Consider the following 19267-nt stretch of genomic DNA (forward strand, 5'->3'; position numbering starts at 1 on the left):
TTTCAAGAGACCCTACGCAACTTTATAACCTTAATTACACCCCACTATTAAAAAATATTAAAACGCAACTAGAAAAATGGCATAACCTCCCAATAGGCTGCGCGGGGAGAATAGCTTTAATTAATATGATATCAATGGGTAGACTATTGTATCCGATGCAGACGATCCCGCTCCTCCTTAAACATAAGGATGTGGCCTCACTCCGCTCGGCCTGGTCCAAATTTATATGGCAATCTAGGAAACCTAGGATTTCGAGAATCAAACTTGCACTCCTTAAACACCTAGGGGGACTTAATCTTCCTTCAATTAGGGATTACAACTTGGTGGCCTTATTCAGACATTCCCATGACTGGATCACTAATACAAATCACTATTCCAACACAAAATTGGAACAGGAACAGGCACTCCCCTGGTCACTAGCAGGCATATTACACGCTCAGCTAGGGAATCTGCCATTGCGCCTGAGACACAATTTGGTCTTTAGGGATACTATAGCTGCTTGGAAAGCAGTAAGGAAAAAAAGTGGACTCCCATACAGATTCTCTAAATATCTCCCGATATGGGGAAACCCCAATTACCCGGTTAGCATCCAACAAAAAACTTTTGCCAGATGGGATGATAGGGGGCTTAAATGTATGGGAAACATGGTCAACCTTACTGAAGGCCGATGGCTGACCTTCAGAGAACTTAGAGAGAAATGTAATCTCCAGGTAGGAGATTTTTTGGCGTATGCACAAATTCGCTCCATGGTTAACCAAGGCCTACGCACACATTCATCTATAATGACTACCACTAAATTTGATGCTATCCTAGGACCTGGACTGTCTTTCAGATCTCTGGCAGATTTCTATTTAGCTATACGGGAGTGGGACAGCAAGAAACTAGCAGAAAGGGCCATGAAAAAATGGGAAGACATCGTGCAGGAAGAAGGGGTGGGAACTCATATATTGGTGGGTAATCTGACGGTAAGACAGGTAATCAAAAATGAGAAATGGAGATCATCACAACCTCTTGTTTATACATAGGGGTAAATATGCGTTTAATATTAAGTATAGATCACCTCCCTCTGGATACAGTCCCCATTGCCCTAAATGCAATTTAGTTAATGCAGATCTATTTCACTGCATATGGTCTTGCCACAAGATCCAAATGTTCTGGGACAAAGTTCTTAAATACGCAAATAAACTATGCAAAACAAAAGTGAATAAGTCATGTTTGCTATGTCTCTTTAATTATGTCAAGTTACCCACAGAAAACCCTCAAGGTTCTCCCTCTACATTATTCCATATAATATTAATAGGAGCAAGAAGAGCCATATTTTGTAAATGGTTGGAACCTCTCATACCAGGCATCTCTTTATTGGAACAAGAACTGCTATATGTGTTCCATATGGAAAGACTAAACACGCTACAAGCTAAAGAACTGAGAACTAAAGCCTTTTTTAAGGTCTGGAGAACATTTGTTTCACGTCAATTTTCCCCTCAAGCAAATTCAGGCATTGATGCAGGACTTCATGCTAACTTCTTGGTACTGTCTGGAAGATATCGGTGACACATTGGGCAACCTGAAGGTTACTAGAGACATTAGCAGGGTCAGACCTTAAATGGTGGCTGGATAGTGTACTGGTTAAGGGCTCTGCCTTTGACATGGGGGACTAGGGTTTAAATCCTGGCAAGGTCAAGTATCTATTCAGTAAGGAGTTCAAGGCAAGACTCCCTAACACTGCAGGGTGGCCTCTTGAGCGCGTCCCAGTGGCTGCAGCTCTTGAGCGCTTTGAGTCCAACAGGAGAAAAGCGTTATACAAATGTTCAGAATATTATTATTAAATAATTGCTAAAAGGCGCAGTGAGGCTCAGGAGGGATTTGGGGGAGGGGTGGGAGGGTTAGGGTGGTTTATGTGGGAGTAGGGGAGACCAGTATCTATGTATAATACAACATTTCTTTCTGCTTTGAAAATTTGTCTGCTTAATAGATACTATTGTTGAAAATCAATAATAATATAAAAAAAAAAAATATGGTCCATATACTTAGTACACATGAAATTTTTCTTATTATGTTTTACACTGCATTAATTGCATTTTCTGTAACAAACATGTCAGTGTATTATTCTCAATTTGGGTATTGGTTCAAGTACATTGTATGATCATAAATATGTTTGTAACAAACAGCACCTATTAATGATATTGTATTCTAAGTTTTTTTAGGATGTCTTAATTTTATGTTCAGTAAAAGATTGTTTTTATACATCTTACAAGTGGCTATAGTTTGAAATATCCAGTTCTTTTGTGTTGTATAAGAAAGACTTTTTTGGACTATAAGACCCACTTTTTGTCCACCAAAAGTGGGGGAAAAAGTCACTGCGTCTTATAGTCTAAATGTAGGGAGAGTTTCTGACTTGTGAACAAGGGGACATGAGGTACAAAGGGGCATAATCCCCAAGATGCCCCTTCACCATGGATGCACCAGGTTTAGTATATATTTTTTCCACTGGTTTTTGTCCTCTAAACCTAGGTAGTCGGGAGAGTCTTATAGTCCAAAAAATATGGCAATTCATTCAAAGCCAAGACTTGGATCTGAATATGGACAGATTTAGGGTTTTCCCATAAGTATGGTAACTCTGGTTATCTCCTGGCAGTTGACACCATGGGCCATATGCAATTCACTTTTTCACCTGAGTTTTCTCCTGGGAGATAATATTTCATCTTCGATTTAAAATAACTTTTCAGCACTTTTCAACTAAAAAAGTACTAAAAAAATAGGTGAAAAATTACTATCAAAATTATTTTGAGTATTTGCTTGCTTTCTGGTGGCTTAAAAGACATGTTATTTTCAAGTTTAAAAATATCCCCTAGGAGAAAACTCAGGAGAAAAGGTGAATTGCAAATGGGGCTATTCAATTCACTTTTCCTCCTTATTTTTCTCCAAGTTGATATTTTCACACCTTGTTGTCAATAAAATGCTTTTAAACGTTCTGCAAGCAAGCAAGGAAATACACAAAACCTTTTTTTATATTACTTTTTGTACTGCTTTTAATACTTTTAAAATTATGAAATGCTGAAAAGTTATTTTAAAGAGAAAATATGAAATGTATCACCTAGGAGAAAACAAGGGATAAAGGGTAAATTGCCTATGGTCCCAAGTTTTTAGATTGTATCTACCCACATTCTACATTTCTAGAATAACCTACTAGGAAGGGCTCCCTATCAGCCTATTTGTCTTTCTTTGAAGGTCTCACAGAGACTATCAATTCTGCATGTATGGCCAGTCTAACTGTTATTCTGGTCATGTTAGACTTAAAATTTTGAACCAAAAGCATTTTAAATTGATAATGTTAATACCATTCTACCCAATCTTTAAAATTCAACTGGCAAGTTGAGTGCATCATTTCAGCTGCTAGCCATATTACAAAAATATAAGTTAAGTTAAATAATTCCACTTCCTTGATTACTCTGAGCCAGCTGAGCAGTTGTTTTATTATCCATGATAACGGAGGCTCAAACATAAGCCAGTCACTTAGATGAAATACTTTGATATGGCATTTCAAAGTGTTCACCCAAGAACTATTATGTCTCCTGCATCATGATCTCCATTGACCACAAGGTCTTTTTCAAAGGTTTTCAGGAAGATATGCTGAATAAATAGCTCACTAGAATATGACAAGGAAAAAAATAAGTCAATTCTCTAGGTACATCAATTTGAACATGAAACTTCTTTAGAAGAGGTAGAATCACTTCTAAAGCTATCTGATGTTCAGTATTGTAGACAATTTGCTATCTTTTTTTCAGTTTATATTCTCATTTACCTGCAGGTAGGATGGCATTAAATGATGCTTCTTGTCTCTCTGTGAGGCATCACAAGCTAACATCTGTTCTGAGAGCCTTTGCAGAAGACTGTCTAGAAATATGCTAAGTTACTAAATGATTTATTGATTTTCATCCGCTTTGCTGCTGAAAACTTTAAAGCAAATTAATTCCATTCTTACAACCCTGCAGCTTTAATCACTTGAGCACGCCTAAACTTCAAGCTCAGTTCTTCAGGGTTTTTTTTTTAAAGATAAGTTCATTGTAAGGTTATGGATTTTTTTTAACGACATATGGAAAAATATAAGACTTTAACCTATTCATTACTATAGTATTGCTACTACTGCAGGTATTTTAGAAAAGTGTTTACCGGTTGTTGCTCAATCGGGTACCACAATAACAACCTATGTAGTGTCTTTGTCTTAGTACTGTTAGAAACGATGACATCTACTAACCCACAAAACATGTCTTCTCCAAAATGTCTAGTGGATCCCACACTAAGCCATGGAGACACTTTTGCCATGCTCTCTGCCATCTATATATTCAATTCTATGGTGATAACCCAAGACCTGCAGTCAGATTTGTCAAAATGGATGTTTCTCACTTGGAGAACATGACCACTATGATTGGATGCACTTCTTCCATCGATTGACCTTTCTATAACTCACACATCCAGGGACAGACATAGGCCTGTGCAGACTGTGTAGCCATGCATGGGGCCCCTGTTAAAGGAAAAAAAAAATACTTTTGGATACCAGGGTAAAAGGACATAACCTCTGAATTGTATTGCTGTTCTTTGTCTCCAGCTGTGAAAGACTCCTTAATAGTTACTCCAGTTAATTGACTGAAGAAGCTGGTGAAATACCTGCAAAATGCATTATATTTTTGTCAAGTGTACAATAAAGTTTTGTCCTGAATCTGACAAATTGAGTCTTCATTGGGGAGGTCCACAAAGATCTCCCATAGGTAAACTATTTTTAGTTATCTTAATGTTCCTGGCACCTCTATTTTGTCTACTATGTGAAAGTTTGTCCACCCTTGGTGGAGGGCTGTTATCCCTTATATGTCTGTTCTACAGAGAGCAACTTCTTAACCTGAGTAGGGTTCAGTGTAATGTTTTCAACTGTCTACACAGTGGCTGCCTCAGCGGTAATCCTCCCTTGTGAGTATTCATTCACATTAATTTGTTTCACTTAATATGACCTTAACATACTACACCATTGTGGGCTCTCAATTTTTTCCCTACACTTAGGTAGGAAGGTAAGAGTGCGTGTACTATATATTATAAATATATGTACCATCATAGACAAACTGCAGCAGCCCCATTGAACATCCACATCACTTATTTTTTATGTGATCTTTGTGAGGGTCATTCTGTAAGTGCTAAAATTTGAAGGCATCCATCATGTGTCTTAGTCCACCTACTACTGAAGACCCAGATTTATGTGATACAAATCCAAACACGATAGCTGGGAGTCCACTATGAATTAAATATGCATTGTATACCCTCCTTCACTTCCCTCTCATCTTCTAGAAAAATACCTCCTTCACCTCTTGCTCCATCTATGTCTTAAGGATGAAGAAATATGGCAAGGAGTATTCATAGTCTACTAAACTCTCACTTTCTCCCTCATGCTGTGCATATGGTTCTTCCCTCCCACCTCTTCTCCTGGACCCACATTGCCTCCTACTCATCCATATTCAACATCTAAGAAGCAGAGATGTCCTCTTAGCGAACATTTCAAGAAGAAGAAAGACATTTGAAGAGGAAGGATTACACTTGAAAAGGTGGGATGACAACCTGAGTAGAGAAATTACATCTGAGAAGAAAATGACACCTGAACTAAAGTGACAACACCCAAAAAGAATAAAGAAAGATGACAAATAACCTCAGCGTTTAGGGAGCTATACAGCTTTGGATGATAATTGTGAAGTATACCTAACATTTAAGGGAGATATGCTATAGTGTCCAACAGGAATGGAAAAATTGGGGCATCAAAGAGAATTTTGTAGGACACAGAGCAGGCTGGGGATGCTCTAACTTTATCATTTTCCACAACTATTTCCCTCCAAAATGTATGTCTGACAAAAGCAGTGTATCTGCTTTGCATTGTGTTTCCTGTTCTATAATGTTCATTAGTACTTTAGATTATTACAACTAAAGCTACTAATTAGCGGTTGCAATCAGTGCAACATCTTAATTTTAATAATTGCTATTGGTAGACTGCATTGTTTCTCACTTCTTTAATTATGGTGCATTAATTAAACTGGCATTACTTACATACTGCACATATTTTATTAGGATTAATATGCTAATTATCCTTAATTATGTGCATCTAATTGTTTTTGAAGTATGCCTGCTATAGAAAAATTAACTGCAGATGTTTTGTCAATTTTTTTTTTTTTAAGAAATCTGAAGTGAGAAAGATATACAGTAGAAGGTGCCACTTTCTTTGAAAATGCCGATTGCATGACAGTGCGTGTCCTCTACTTCTAATGCTTTCCAAGCAACCCAGATTTGGCAGCTTCCTTTTTTATGCCTTAAGCAAGTCACCGCCATTGCCTGCTGAAAGTTGATGGGAATGGTGTTCTCCAGGGGTGTATTGCTATTAGAAGGATTTGAGGTACAGAAGAGTGTTGTGTTTTGTGAGCAGAATGGGCTGCACTAACAGAATGCAGGATACAGGAAGTGGGATATTAGCAGGATGGGGTATAGAAAAGGTGCTCTCTCTTCCTCTCAGGGTCGGATTTACCATAAGGCACTGTAGGTACATGCCTACAAGTGCCAGATGATGGTAAGGCGGCTCACTCCCCTACCCAAGTGCCTTCCTCCTTTCTTACCTATGCAGAGCCCTGAGCAGAGTGTAAAAGAAAGGTTTTCACCCGGGTCTCGCCATTCCACTGACCAGATCTCCCTTCAGTCCGGGGCACCTCTAGCTTCGTGAAACTGAGGATAGCTCTGGGTACCCAATACTAAGGGACACCTGTAGCTATCTTTGATAGGCAAGGGAACTAAGGGAGACATGGCAGCTGGGCCAGCCAGCACACTTGTGGTGCGGTTCGGTGGGTGTTTGTAGGTACATGGAGGGTGAAGTCTAGGGTGCCAAGACATTTGTACCTATAGGACTATTCTGGACTTTCCTGTACTGATTTGAAATTCTGCACTTAGCTTCATTCTCTGTCTTTCTTTAAGCTGTTTTGGTCTCTCTAACCCTTTCTCTCTTTTCTCTGTGGCCTATCTCTCTCTATCGCTCTCTCTTTCTCTCTCTCTCTCTCTCCCTCTCTCTCTCTCTCTCTCTCTCTCTCTCTCACACACACACATACACACACACACACACACACACATGCACACACACTCTCTGTCACACACTCTCTGGTCTTTTTTTCTTGGTGTCACTTTGCTCTCACTTTTTTCACACGTGACATATTATGGGAGGTCCTCCAAAGCTGGGGACATAGCGTGAGGGACTAGGATATCAGGTAAAATTGGAGAACTCTCTACAGCTAGAAATGAAAAAATATATATATATATATCCTGTTTAAAGTGCGTAAGAGTGTAAGATGTCGGAATTATATAAATAGTAAAGAATATATATTTGAGAGAGAGATAAAAGTAAAATAAATATATATTTATATGTTTATTTATCTATTGTAGGGGACATCAGAGCTGGATCCTGGATGGGAGGTATATTTCCTCATTATCTGGGCCTTGGTCACTTCCAGCTGCATGTGTATCTGGGAAGGAGTCCCAAGATTTTTTGGCAGCAATCCAGATTGCTCTCTTTATTAGACTATTCAGGGCCGGACTCTGGAATGGGAGGGAAGAGGGCTGGTCTTCCCAATCCACCCAGGTACATACCTGGCTTTTGTTGCAGCAGAGTGAAACTTTGTAAATTTGCATATAGAGTAGACACAGGTGCATTGCAGGGGAGGATTTTGGGCATGGAGCAGGTCTGCTGCTGACCTCCTTGGAAGTTTGTTTGAAAGCACTGTGTAAAAGCCAAGGCATACTGTGGATTGCTGGTTTTGGTCGTTGGCCTGAAAACAAACTGATCTGAGTTATCTGGACTTGGCCAATACTAAGCTGATGCAAGCTGTTCGTTTTGTTTCCAATTTATGCTGAAGAGAAGCGGTTTTGATTTGATTTCACAAATATATATATATATATATATATATATATATATATATATATATATATATATATATATAACCAACACGTGCCAGGTTCCTTTCTTTAATTTTTTTATTGCAAGGGTTAATAAACCAGTGCTCTATCTGTGCAGTCAAAGCAGTTGGACTGGAAATATTGTAGAGCTGTGAATGTGTTGATGTGTTCCTTGCAATAATATGTCTCAGTTGTATGGTCTACCACAAGTCCTGTATTCTATATACAAGCTGGTAATATATATTGTTTTGTATTTTTCATTATTATTTTTATTTTGAGTTTGCTGAGTAGATAATTTGAAGCCAATGGGACAGAGATGGATTAAGATATAATGGGGCCCTAGGCAAAGAAATTGACGGGTGGGCCCCTTGACACCCACTAGGCCCCAAGCACCAGCCTAGAGTGCCTGGTGTATGATCCTGCTCTGCATTGGAATCTGTGAAAGTTAGATCAGTTAACATGATCCTGTTGTTATTGTGGTGTGTGTGTGTGTGTGGGGGGGGGGGGGTATCAATATACCTTGATTGACATCTAAAAGATACGTATGAGTCCCAAGCAGTAATGCCGCTGGTAATAGGGTGTGCGGATTGTAGCTGCTGTGGGTGAGTATTCAGAGCTTGGAGAAAAAAGTGTCAGTCCCTAGCTGGCCACAGCAGCACTGTAATACAGAGATGAAATAGTTAAACAGTCTGCAGTGCCAGGAACTGCTCATAGAACAAAGGTGTTCAGTAATAGAACATATAATAGCCTTATTTTAATGAAATACAATTGCTTAAATTATCTACAACTCTGGAGGACAATAATAAGCAACACTTTTTGTTCACCAGCACATGGTGTGGCAGAACATTATGTTTCCTGTGCTCCTTCCCCCGCTTTCATGAAAAAGAAGGCATTTTTGTCACTTGTAAATAACCTCAGGATGAAAAGCATTTGTTATTAAGGGTGTATATGAAATCACTTTATTCTGTGAGCTTCATTTGTAAATGACCGATTTCTACATGTTTGTCACTGCATGTTTTTTTTTTTCTTCTAATGCAAAACCTGTTGAAATACTTTTTATTTGTTAATAGAGGAAAAATGTCTGCATTTTATTTTATACATACATTAGCATTTATGCGTGTTTACATTCTGCGCAGGTTCACTTCAGGTACATCATCTTTAAAGTACTATAGTTGGAAGCAAAGTTGTTAAAGTAGTTGTAAAAACAGGATGTACCTCATGAATGTTGCATCTCTAATGTGCCATCATTATTGAAAAGAACCTTGAAAGATCATGGAAATACTGACTTTGCTTAGGCAAGGCACACTTAAGGTGACCATACATCTAGCAACTTGGTGGCCAAACGACCAGCCAATTAAATTATTATCGAATCAGATGAAAATCGGTGCCGCCAAGTGCGTGCCCAATTAACGATGCAACCAATTTCAGGTCAAACATGTTGATCGGACATGCTGCAAGATGTCTGGGCGTCATGGTTGGTTATGTTTGTGGTGGAAACAGCGAGCGACATTGGGACAAGTGACAAACGCGATGAAACCCCCAGTGCTGTCCCCCTAATGTTCAATGTGACCCCCCCCCCCCTGTACCCAGTGCACTAAACATTACTTGCCTGTGTCCGCCCCCGCCTCCGGGCTTGGTCGTCTGGTTGCCAGCATACTAACTAATAGCATAATCACCTTTTAATTCAAACATACATGCAAGCCTGAGCTGCATACTCATTCTGTGTCAGTGATTCAGAAATGATTAAAGGTACAGAAACAGTTGAACAACCAGGAAACTGGCATAGTTTTTTAGGAAAATAATGATGGCAGCCTCCACATTCTCCTCACGTTGGGTTTCCTTTACAGTTGAACCTTCTAACCATTAGAGGGTGCAGAATAATAAAAAAAAATGGAGTGTAGATTGCTTAACTGACCAATCACTATGACAAGACAATATTCTTTGCCACACTTATTGCGCTTTTTTGTAGATAGAAGATTTTTATTCCAGAACTGAATATACTGACAGCAGGTCTCAGGAGGCCTGAAGGAAATTATTCATACGGTTCAGGTAAGTTGAATATGGCCTTTTTCCGGTGACAAAGGCCAATTAAACCAGGATAAGCGTATCAGAAGTGCACTTATCCTTTAAGTACTAGTTTCTCAGCCATGGCAGTACAATTTGATGGAAGAGATGTGGTGATCATGAAGTACATACATGGCCGTTATTCTCATATAACTACTTTAATAACTTTAAATTCTGTAAAGTTCACTTTAATTAGATTCTTTCGAAGCAATAGTTCAGCCAGGCACAGGATTTCCACGAGATGTGTAGCACTGGGAATATATGTGAAGAAGAAAACATTGACTTGAGTTCAGGTCATCCACTTCAAGTTAAAGGAAGGAAAAGGAGATATAATAGCTCATTATGTTCAAAAGTGTACTTTTAAACTGCGGGGTTTGGATGTGAGATGAAACGATTGCCTCCGTAGTTTACTATCACTAGCTTGCCGTGTCTATGACATTTTGCATGCACTCCCAAATTCATTATAACAGTGAATTTGGGGCTCTGTTCATCCTCAAGGGTCTAAAGACTGTGAAATTTGTAATGTCACCATAGATATCAGGTTATACGAATATACAAACTGTAGAAAATGAGTGGAATATAGTCTACTGTACGATATTTCAGTTGGTGACATAATACTATTGTTCGCATACCAGATAGTAAAATGCACACAGAATTTGTATTGGAATTCGCACCAGGCCTTGCAAGTTCATTAAAAATAAATGAGCTCATTTTTGGGAATGATAACAGAGAAAGACCAATGTGTCCATCTTTTAACCTCAGTGAATCTATGGGAAAACGTTTAAGACCGTCGTAACAACACAGCATTACCATTCTTGGCATGTGACAGTTTTCCTTAACATTTTGTTATTTTCTTCTAAATTTAATTCAGGTACTTGAAAATTAATTTTCAGAGTGAAGGAGCAATAGCAGAAATAGCAGATGTCCTTTTACCTTTACTTTTAATGTACAATAATCACATGTGTTTTGACCACCTCCTCCTCTAAGTTCTGGAATTCTTACTAAGATCAGCCTAAACAGAGAAGGAAGACACAAGTTGTATTAAAATTACTTCACCAAGAACTCCTTTAAACGCCAGTTTTATATTTGCTATATACACATCTATGGAATACTTATTCGGTTGTATTACTTGGTGGTGCCATCTAGCTATCAGTTGATACCAAATGCTGTGGTTGTGCATAATTCTTACTCTGACTCTATCAAGCCACTAGCTACATGATAGCAATATTAGCTAATTGTCTCCTTTTAACCTAAATTATGCCTTTCTTACCTGACACATAATGAACTAAAAAGAAACTACTCACAGCGTATCACAGTGCTCTAGGGCTTATAACTCTAATTCAGGAATCAGTGTCTGCCCAGTACTGATTCAAGCATATTAAAGAAATCAATGTGAATACATACAAAACAAGAGGGCAAGTTCTTGCCTGTATGTATTTGCATTGATTTATAATAATAATTATAATTCCCAAGTCAGAATATTGTTATGGAGCCTTTCTACATATATTGATATGCAGACTTGAGACTTAACAGACTTTTTTTTAAAAAGATACGCAATCCCTATGTTTATACGCAAAGTTCTTGCCTGAACAGAAAATTTGATAATTAAGGACAGTATGTGATGAGACTTTTTTTAAAGTAGTATTGAATTACTATGTTTTAAGTCTCAGAACAATTAGTTTACTTGAATACTGATCTACCTGGACAAGAACTAACTTGATATGATTTACTGGGGCATCTCCAGGAAGCTCCAAGCATCTCCAGTGGGAACGTTGTGAGTCATGGAAAACTGGGACTGGATTAACATGACTACATGCTGTTAATTGTTTAATGTTTGGCAATATCATCTGGGTCATTTCAGATGATTGTTAAAAGTGTTTGTAGGAAGTCATGTAGTGTTAGTAGAAGCATCCTACCCTTTCTTTGACCTTTAATCCACCCTATTGGATCTTCAATGAGACAATTGATTCCTTTGGTTAGTAGAAATGCTCAGGAGCTCATTACACTTTACAGTTTGCAATAGCCTGGAACCCACTAGCAGTGCTTTTCGATGCCTTTTCGCAGCACTTGGGATTTAAAAAGCTCTTGCTGATGTAATGCTATGTGTGTGATCCCACTTGAGGGATGTGATGTTTTAATAAATTCCCCATAGCATTACATTAGTAAGGCCTGGTGCACACCAGAGGAGTTTTTCTGAGCGTTTTCAGTTTTTAAATCTGCTGCTAATGTTATCCTATGTGTCTGTGCACACTGGAGCAATGAGGTTTTGTAAAAAAAAACCCATAGCATTACATTAGGAAGAGCTTTTAGAGGTTTCAAAAGCTCTTCCCAATGTAATGCTATGGGGTTTTTTTGCAAAACCTCATTACTCCAGTGTGCACAGACACATAGAATAACATTAGCAACAGATTTAAAAACTCAAAACGCTCAGAAAAACTCCTCTGGTGTGCACCAGGCCTCAGAGCTTTTCAAATTGCAAGTGCTTAGAAAAGAGATGCTAGTGGTTGGCATTGTTTCAATTTCACTTTTATGCAGTTTTAATTTTAAGTGACCCCTAATTATATACGTTACCATAATGTGATCAGTTTATGGTGCTCAGGGTTACTTTAGGCATATTCAGTAGCTAATTATCTTGAATTACATTTTCCTTTTGTATTTCATTCCTGTCTTTTAGGAGAATATGGGGAAATTTGCAAAGGTTGCTTGAAACTTCCAAGTAAAAGAGAACTTCCAGTTGCAATACAGACCCTCCGAGCAGGCTGCTCAGAGAAGCAGAAGCGATCATTCCTGGCAGAGGCTAGTATAATGGGACAATTTGACCATCCCAACATTATACGCCTGGAAGGAGTCATCACCAGAGGTACGATTAAAACTATATCAATGAAACATACTATAAAACCACACTAGATAGATAGATAGATAGATAGATAGATCTATCTATACAGTATATATATATATATATATATATATATATATATATATATATATATATATATATATATATATATATATATATATATATATATATATATATATATATATATATACATATATATATATATATATATATGTATATTATCTCACAAAAATAAGTACACATACACCTCTCACATTTTTGAAAATATTTTATTATGTCTTTGCTTTGAACAAAGCTGTAGTTATTATCACACATTGATACAATGTAAAGTAGTCAGTGTACAGCTTGTATAATAGTAAACATTTCTGTTCCATCAAAATAACTCAAAACATAGGCATTCATGTCTATAAATCACTGGCACCTTCACCTTCCATTTGAGGATGCCCTGCAGTTGCTCAATAGGGTTTATGTCTGGAGATATGCTTGGCCAATCCAGTACCTTTAACATCAGTTTCTATAGCAAGGCAGTGGTTATCTTTGAGGTGTGTTTGGGGTCTCAATCAAACCTCTAGACATGGTTTTAGTAATCAATATTATGATCAATATTAAGAGCTAAAATCAATCTAAAGACTGCATGGTGAGTATAGATTCTTTACTTTAAAGCAAGTGCAGTTTGTGACCACTGTTAGTTTTAAAAATTACTTCCAGTGTAAAAGGCAGAGCCTGTCATACCAGGCTCTGTCTTAATGCTGCAGGATCTTGTAATCTCAGGGTTAATACCTCACCATCTTGGCCATAATTCAACAGACAGGTGAAGCTCTACCCCCTCCAGTGGCAAAACAGCTGTGGCCATTTTCCAAAGTCTTCTATAGCTTGGTGGTGACCCCCACTTGTGTTGACACGACACGCCCCCACTAATTAGCCCGTGGCTGCTGAGCTGGGGGAGGCAGCGCCATTGCAGATGGATGTGGCCAGAGCTGTGGCAGACTTTTGAAAAACTGCCATGGTGGCTTTTCCCAGCTTGGGGTAGGGGGTTGCAGTGAAATGTCACCTGTCTATTGAGTTATGGCTGAGCAGATAAGTTATTAACCCTGAAATCCCCCAGTCCTGGCAACATTAAGTCAGAGCCGTACATGACAGGCTCAGTCTTACGTTGGAAATACACTTTAAAAATTAATTGCTGGCTGCTAATTTAAATGGTAATTGTTAACAATAACAGTAAACATAAGTATAACGTCAGGCAGATATACTACTTTACAAGAGTCATAATTGCCGTTTCTGTAGGTTGTAAGCATTCTTCATCTGTGCAGTTAAAATATTTTACAACTTTTTAGTTGCAGTTAAATAAAAAAAATGAAAATTATATTACCTTTTTTATTTTACAGGTAATACAATGATGACTGTTATGGAATACATGGGCAATGGTGTTATGGATTCCTTTTTAAGGGTATGTATATTGTAAGATGAAAGTAAAATGTACTGATAAATCTCACTGTGGTTCTGAGAGCATCGGTTCATTTTTTTCTAACCCTCCCAATGGATGGGGCTCTGTGCAAATTACCTATCATATATATAGTAAATGCCTTGCCAAAGTAGTATTATATAAAAGCTGGCAGGGTATCACAGAATAAAAGCAAAACTGAGCGAACACTGAGATGGTACTGAGAATTCGCTTACAAAAGCAGCAATAACCAAAAATATTTAGGCCTGGTTCACACAGAAACCTGCACATTTCCAGTTTTACATCAGTTTTGCATATGTTTTTTACAGGTTTTATTTGACTGGACCGCAAATGTACACCTTTTATGTGTGAACACACCCATAGAAACACATACAAAACTGATACAAAACTGACAGGACTGGACCGGAAATGTACATTTTTATGTGTGAACACATCCATAGAAACACATGCAAAACTGATGCCAACAGTCAAAAACTGACAGGACTGGACCCTAAATATATAGATTTATGTGTGAACACATCCATAGAAACACATGCAAAACTGATGTTAACAGTCAAAAACTGACAGGACAGGACACTTTTTTATGTGTGAACCAAGCCTTAGGGCTGGTTCATACTGCAAGAGCTTTTTAAGTGCTAGTGATTTGAAAAGCTCTTGCTAATGCAATGCCATGGGGATGTTTACATAATCACATCACTCAAGGGAGAACACACACATAGGATAACATTAGCAAGAGCTTTTAGAATCACAAAGCACTCTAAAATAAAAAAGCTCTAAGTGCCTCTTTCCATAACCATTTCATTGTATGGGAAATTGATGCATGATGCAGAAATCTGCATCAGAAAAATTGTGTTTAGTGGAAACAGGTGCATAGGCATTCATTGGAGTCAGTTTTTTTGCATTCAGATTCCACGTTTAGTGGAAACATGTCCTTTGGGCCCATTTCCATTACATGCTACATAGCCGCATCACACCGCGGGTGTCCTGAAACCAATGCACAGCAATAGAGCAGTTTCCATTGCGTGCATTGTGTGCAGAGCAGAGCGATCGGAGGATCTGCAGCATGCTGCAGATTCTCGCACAGCCGTATCCACCCCCTGTCCCCGGCATACACTTTTGCATCTCCCGATGCGGAAGTGACGCGAACAGCAGCGGAAGTGATGCGATGCAGCAAGGTAGCTGAATTTGAATCAATTTGACAATGGAAGAGGGCCCTAACTCTCCATTATCAAACTGATATAACCACAGAACATAACTGAAAACTATTTTACTGTTAATCAGTTATATAATGTTTTAAAGGATAAAGAGAGCCTGTGATGAGAACAAAATGGGGTTGCTGCCCTATTTATTCCTTTTCAGTAAATGCAACTGGCCTGACTGTTGTACTCTCCCGCTGCTTCTAAAACTTTCCGATTATGGAGATCTAGTATTTGGACTTCACTAGCTGCTTTTCTAGTGCACATGTGTTTGAGAGGTTTCTGAAGCCAAAATACCAGCTGGGATGCTGGCTTTACAAAAGAGAATTCAGATGACAGATTTTATATTTTCTCACTGCATATTTGCTTTAAGCTCAGTTTTAGACTGAAATTCCCAAAGGTGCTGTTTAACGCACTGTCAGAGTGGTAACAGATGCTTTCCTAATGCTGCAAACTTGTGATTTATTAAATAAAGCATTTCATTTTATTTCATGTGTTTCTGACAGCACCTTTGATAAAGAAGGTTAGACAGACAGGTGACATTTTTTTACTGAGAAGGGAAGATATCTAAAGCGGCACAACAATTTACTCTCCCTTGTAATTAAGACTTGACTGTTATTTCAGTTTGAGAGTGAGAATTTAGGTTAGATTCCTAGCTACAATTTAAGGAGCCCCACAACACATTTTGACGGGAGCTCAACCACAAAGGCGCACTTGAGGAATGACACTATTCCTTACTGCTCTCTCATGTGCATGACTAGTGATAGATGAACAGCGTTCACACATTTTCCTGCAGACATTTGCAAAACGATTATTCGTGGCAATCACCACTGTCTTTAATGGCAGACACACCTCTAAAATCTTCAGGGCTTCTCTGCAGTCACAATTTAAAAAAAAATGCTTACAAAGTGTCCCAAAACCCAGACAGTTGCATTGCAGAGGAGGGTCAAAGGCAAAATATTAGCCAAAAAAATCTGTATTTTATGCAAACGCTTTTTTTGTAAAGTTTGGTGTTTAATAGCAACCCCATACATACAGGGTATGTTAAGATGAATAGTGGGGATAAGAGGACAAAATACCTTTATAGAAAATCCATTTTGAATACTTCAAAGAAAAAATGTTTTTTAACCACTTAAGGACTGCAGTCATAAAACCCCTTAAGGACCAGAGCCTTTTTTTTCACTCAGACCACTGCAGCTTTAACGGTTTATTGCTCGGTCATACAACCTACCACCTAAATGAATTTTACCTCCTTTTCTTGTCACTAATACAGCTTTCTTTTGGTGTGATTTGATTGCTGCTGTAAGTTTTACTTTTTATTATATTCATCAAAAAAGACATTAATTTTGTCAAAAAAATGACTTTTTTTACTTTCTGTGCTGACATTTTGCAAATCAAGTAAAATTTCCTATACATTTGAGCGCGAAAGTTATTCTGCTACATGTCTTTGATAAAAAAAAAAACATTAAGTGTATATTTATTGGTTTGGGTAAAAGTTATAGCGTTTACAAACTATGGTGCAAAAAGTGAATTTTCCCATTTTGAAGCATCTCCGAATTTTCTGACCCCCTGTCATGTTTCATGAGGTGCTAAAATTCCAGGATAGTATAAATACCCCCCAAATGACCCCATTTTGGAAAGAAGACATCCCAAAGTATTCACTAAGAGGCATGGTGAGTTCATAGAAGATTTTATTTTTTGTCACAAGTTAGCGGAAAATGACACTTTGTGACAAAAAAAAAAGGGAAAAAAAAGTTTCCATTTCTTCTAACTTGCGACAAAAAAAAATGAAATCTGCCACGGACTCACCATGTCCCTCTCTGAATACCTTGAAGTGTCTACTTTCCAAAATGGGGTCATTTGTGGGGTGTGTTTACTGTCCTTGCATTTTGGGGGGTGCTAAATTGTAAGCACCCCTGTAAAGCCTAAAGGTGCTCATTGGACTTAGGGGCCCTTAGCGCAGTTAGGCTGCAAAAAAGTGCCACACATGTGGTATTGCCGTACTCAGGAGAAGTAGTATAATGTGTTTTGGGGTGTATTTTTACACATACCCATGCTGGGTGGGAGAAATATCTCTGTAAATGACAATTTTTTGATTTGTTTTACACACAATTGTCATTTACAGAGATATTTCTCCCACTCAGCATGGGTATGTTTAAAAATACACCCCAAAACACATTATACTACTTCTCCTGAGTATGGCGATACCACATGTGTGGCACTTTTTTGCACCCTAACTGCGCTAAGGGGCCCAAAGTCCAATGAGTACCTTTAGGATTTCACAGGTCATTTTGCGACATTTGGTTTCAAGACTACTCCTCACGGTTTAGGGCCCCTAAAATGCCAGGGCAGTATAGGAACCCTACAAATGACCCCATTTTAGAAAGAAGACACCCCAAGGTATTCCGTTAGGAGTATGGTGAGTTCATAGAAGATTTTATTTTTTGTCACAAGTAAGCGGAAATAGATTTTAATTGTTTTTTTTCACAAAGTGTCATTTTGCGCTAACTTGTGACAAAAAATAAAATCTACTATGAACTCACTATACTCCTAACGGAATACCTTGGGGTGTCTTCTTTCTAAAATTGGGTTACTTGTGGGGTTCCTAAACTGCCCTGGCATTTTAGGGGCCCTAAACCGTGAGGAGTAGTCTTGAACCCAAATGTCGCAAAATGACCTGTGAAATCCTAAAGGTACTCATTGGACTTTGGGCCCTTTAGCGCAGTTAGGCTGCAAAAAAGTGCCACACATGTGGTACTGCCGTGCTCAGAAGAAGTAGTATAATGTGTTTTGGGGTGTATTTTTACATATACCCATGCTGGGTGAGAGAAATATCTCTGTAAATGACATATATTAGATTTTTTTTACACACAATTGTCAATTTACAGAGAGATTTCTCCCACCCAGCATGGGTATGTGTAAAAATACACCCCAAAACACATTATACTACTTCTCCTGAGTACAGCGATATGACATGTGTGACACTTTTTTTGCAGCCTAGGTGCTCTAAGGGGCCCAACGTCCTATTCACAGGTCATTTTGAGGCATTTGTTTTCTAGACTACTCCTCACGGTTTAGGGACCCTAAAATGCCAGGGCAGTATAGGAACGCCACAAGTGACCCCATTTTAGAAAGAAGACACCCCAAGGTATTCTGTTAGGTGTATGGCGAGTTCATAGAAGATCTTATTTTTTGTCACAAGTTAGTGAAAAATTAAACTTTGTGAAAAAACAATAAAAATCAATTTCCGCTAACTTTTGACAAAAAATAAAAATCTTCTATGAACGCTTCATACACCTAACAAAATACCTTGGGGTGTCTTTTTTCTAAAAAGGGGTCACTTGTGGAGTTCCTATACTGCCCTGGCATTTTACGGGCCCAAAACCGTGAGTAGTCTGGAAACCAAATGTCTCAAAATGACTGTTCAGGGGTATAAGCATCTGCAAATTTTGATGGCAGGTGGTCTATGAGGGGGCAAATTTTGTGGAACCGGTCATAAGCAGGGTGGCCTCTTACATGACAGGTTGTATTGGGCCTGATCTGATGGATAGGAGTGCTAGGGGGATGACAGGAGGTGATTGATGGGTGTCTCAGGGGGTGGTTAGAGGGGAAAATAGATGCAATCAATGCACTGGGGAGGTGATCGGAAGGGGGTCTGAGGGGGATCTGAGGGTTTGGCCGAGTGATCAGGAGCCCACACGGGGCAAATTAGGGCCTGATTTG

The 19267-nt window shown here is 38.5% G+C and overlaps 1 protein-coding gene across 1 annotated transcript in view; it reads left to right on the forward strand.

The window, feature by feature from the left end:
• EPHA10 (EPH receptor A10) overlaps positions 1 to 19267 on the forward strand; it is a 766354-nt gene that overhangs the window by 714205 nt on the left and 32882 nt on the right. The window contains exons 11-12 of the mRNA XM_068269039.1: positions 12704 to 12889; positions 14272 to 14333. Of these exons, the coding sequence (XP_068125140.1) occupies positions 12704 to 12889; positions 14272 to 14333 (248 nt within the window). The remainder of the gene's footprint in view (positions 1 to 12703; positions 12890 to 14271; positions 14334 to 19267) is intronic.

The sequence above is a fragment of the Hyperolius riggenbachi genome, chromosome 2, assembly GCF_040937935.1.
Source record: "Hyperolius riggenbachi isolate aHypRig1 chromosome 2, aHypRig1.pri, whole genome shotgun sequence".
NCBI lineage: Eukaryota > Metazoa > Chordata > Amphibia > Anura > Hyperoliidae > Hyperolius > Hyperolius riggenbachi.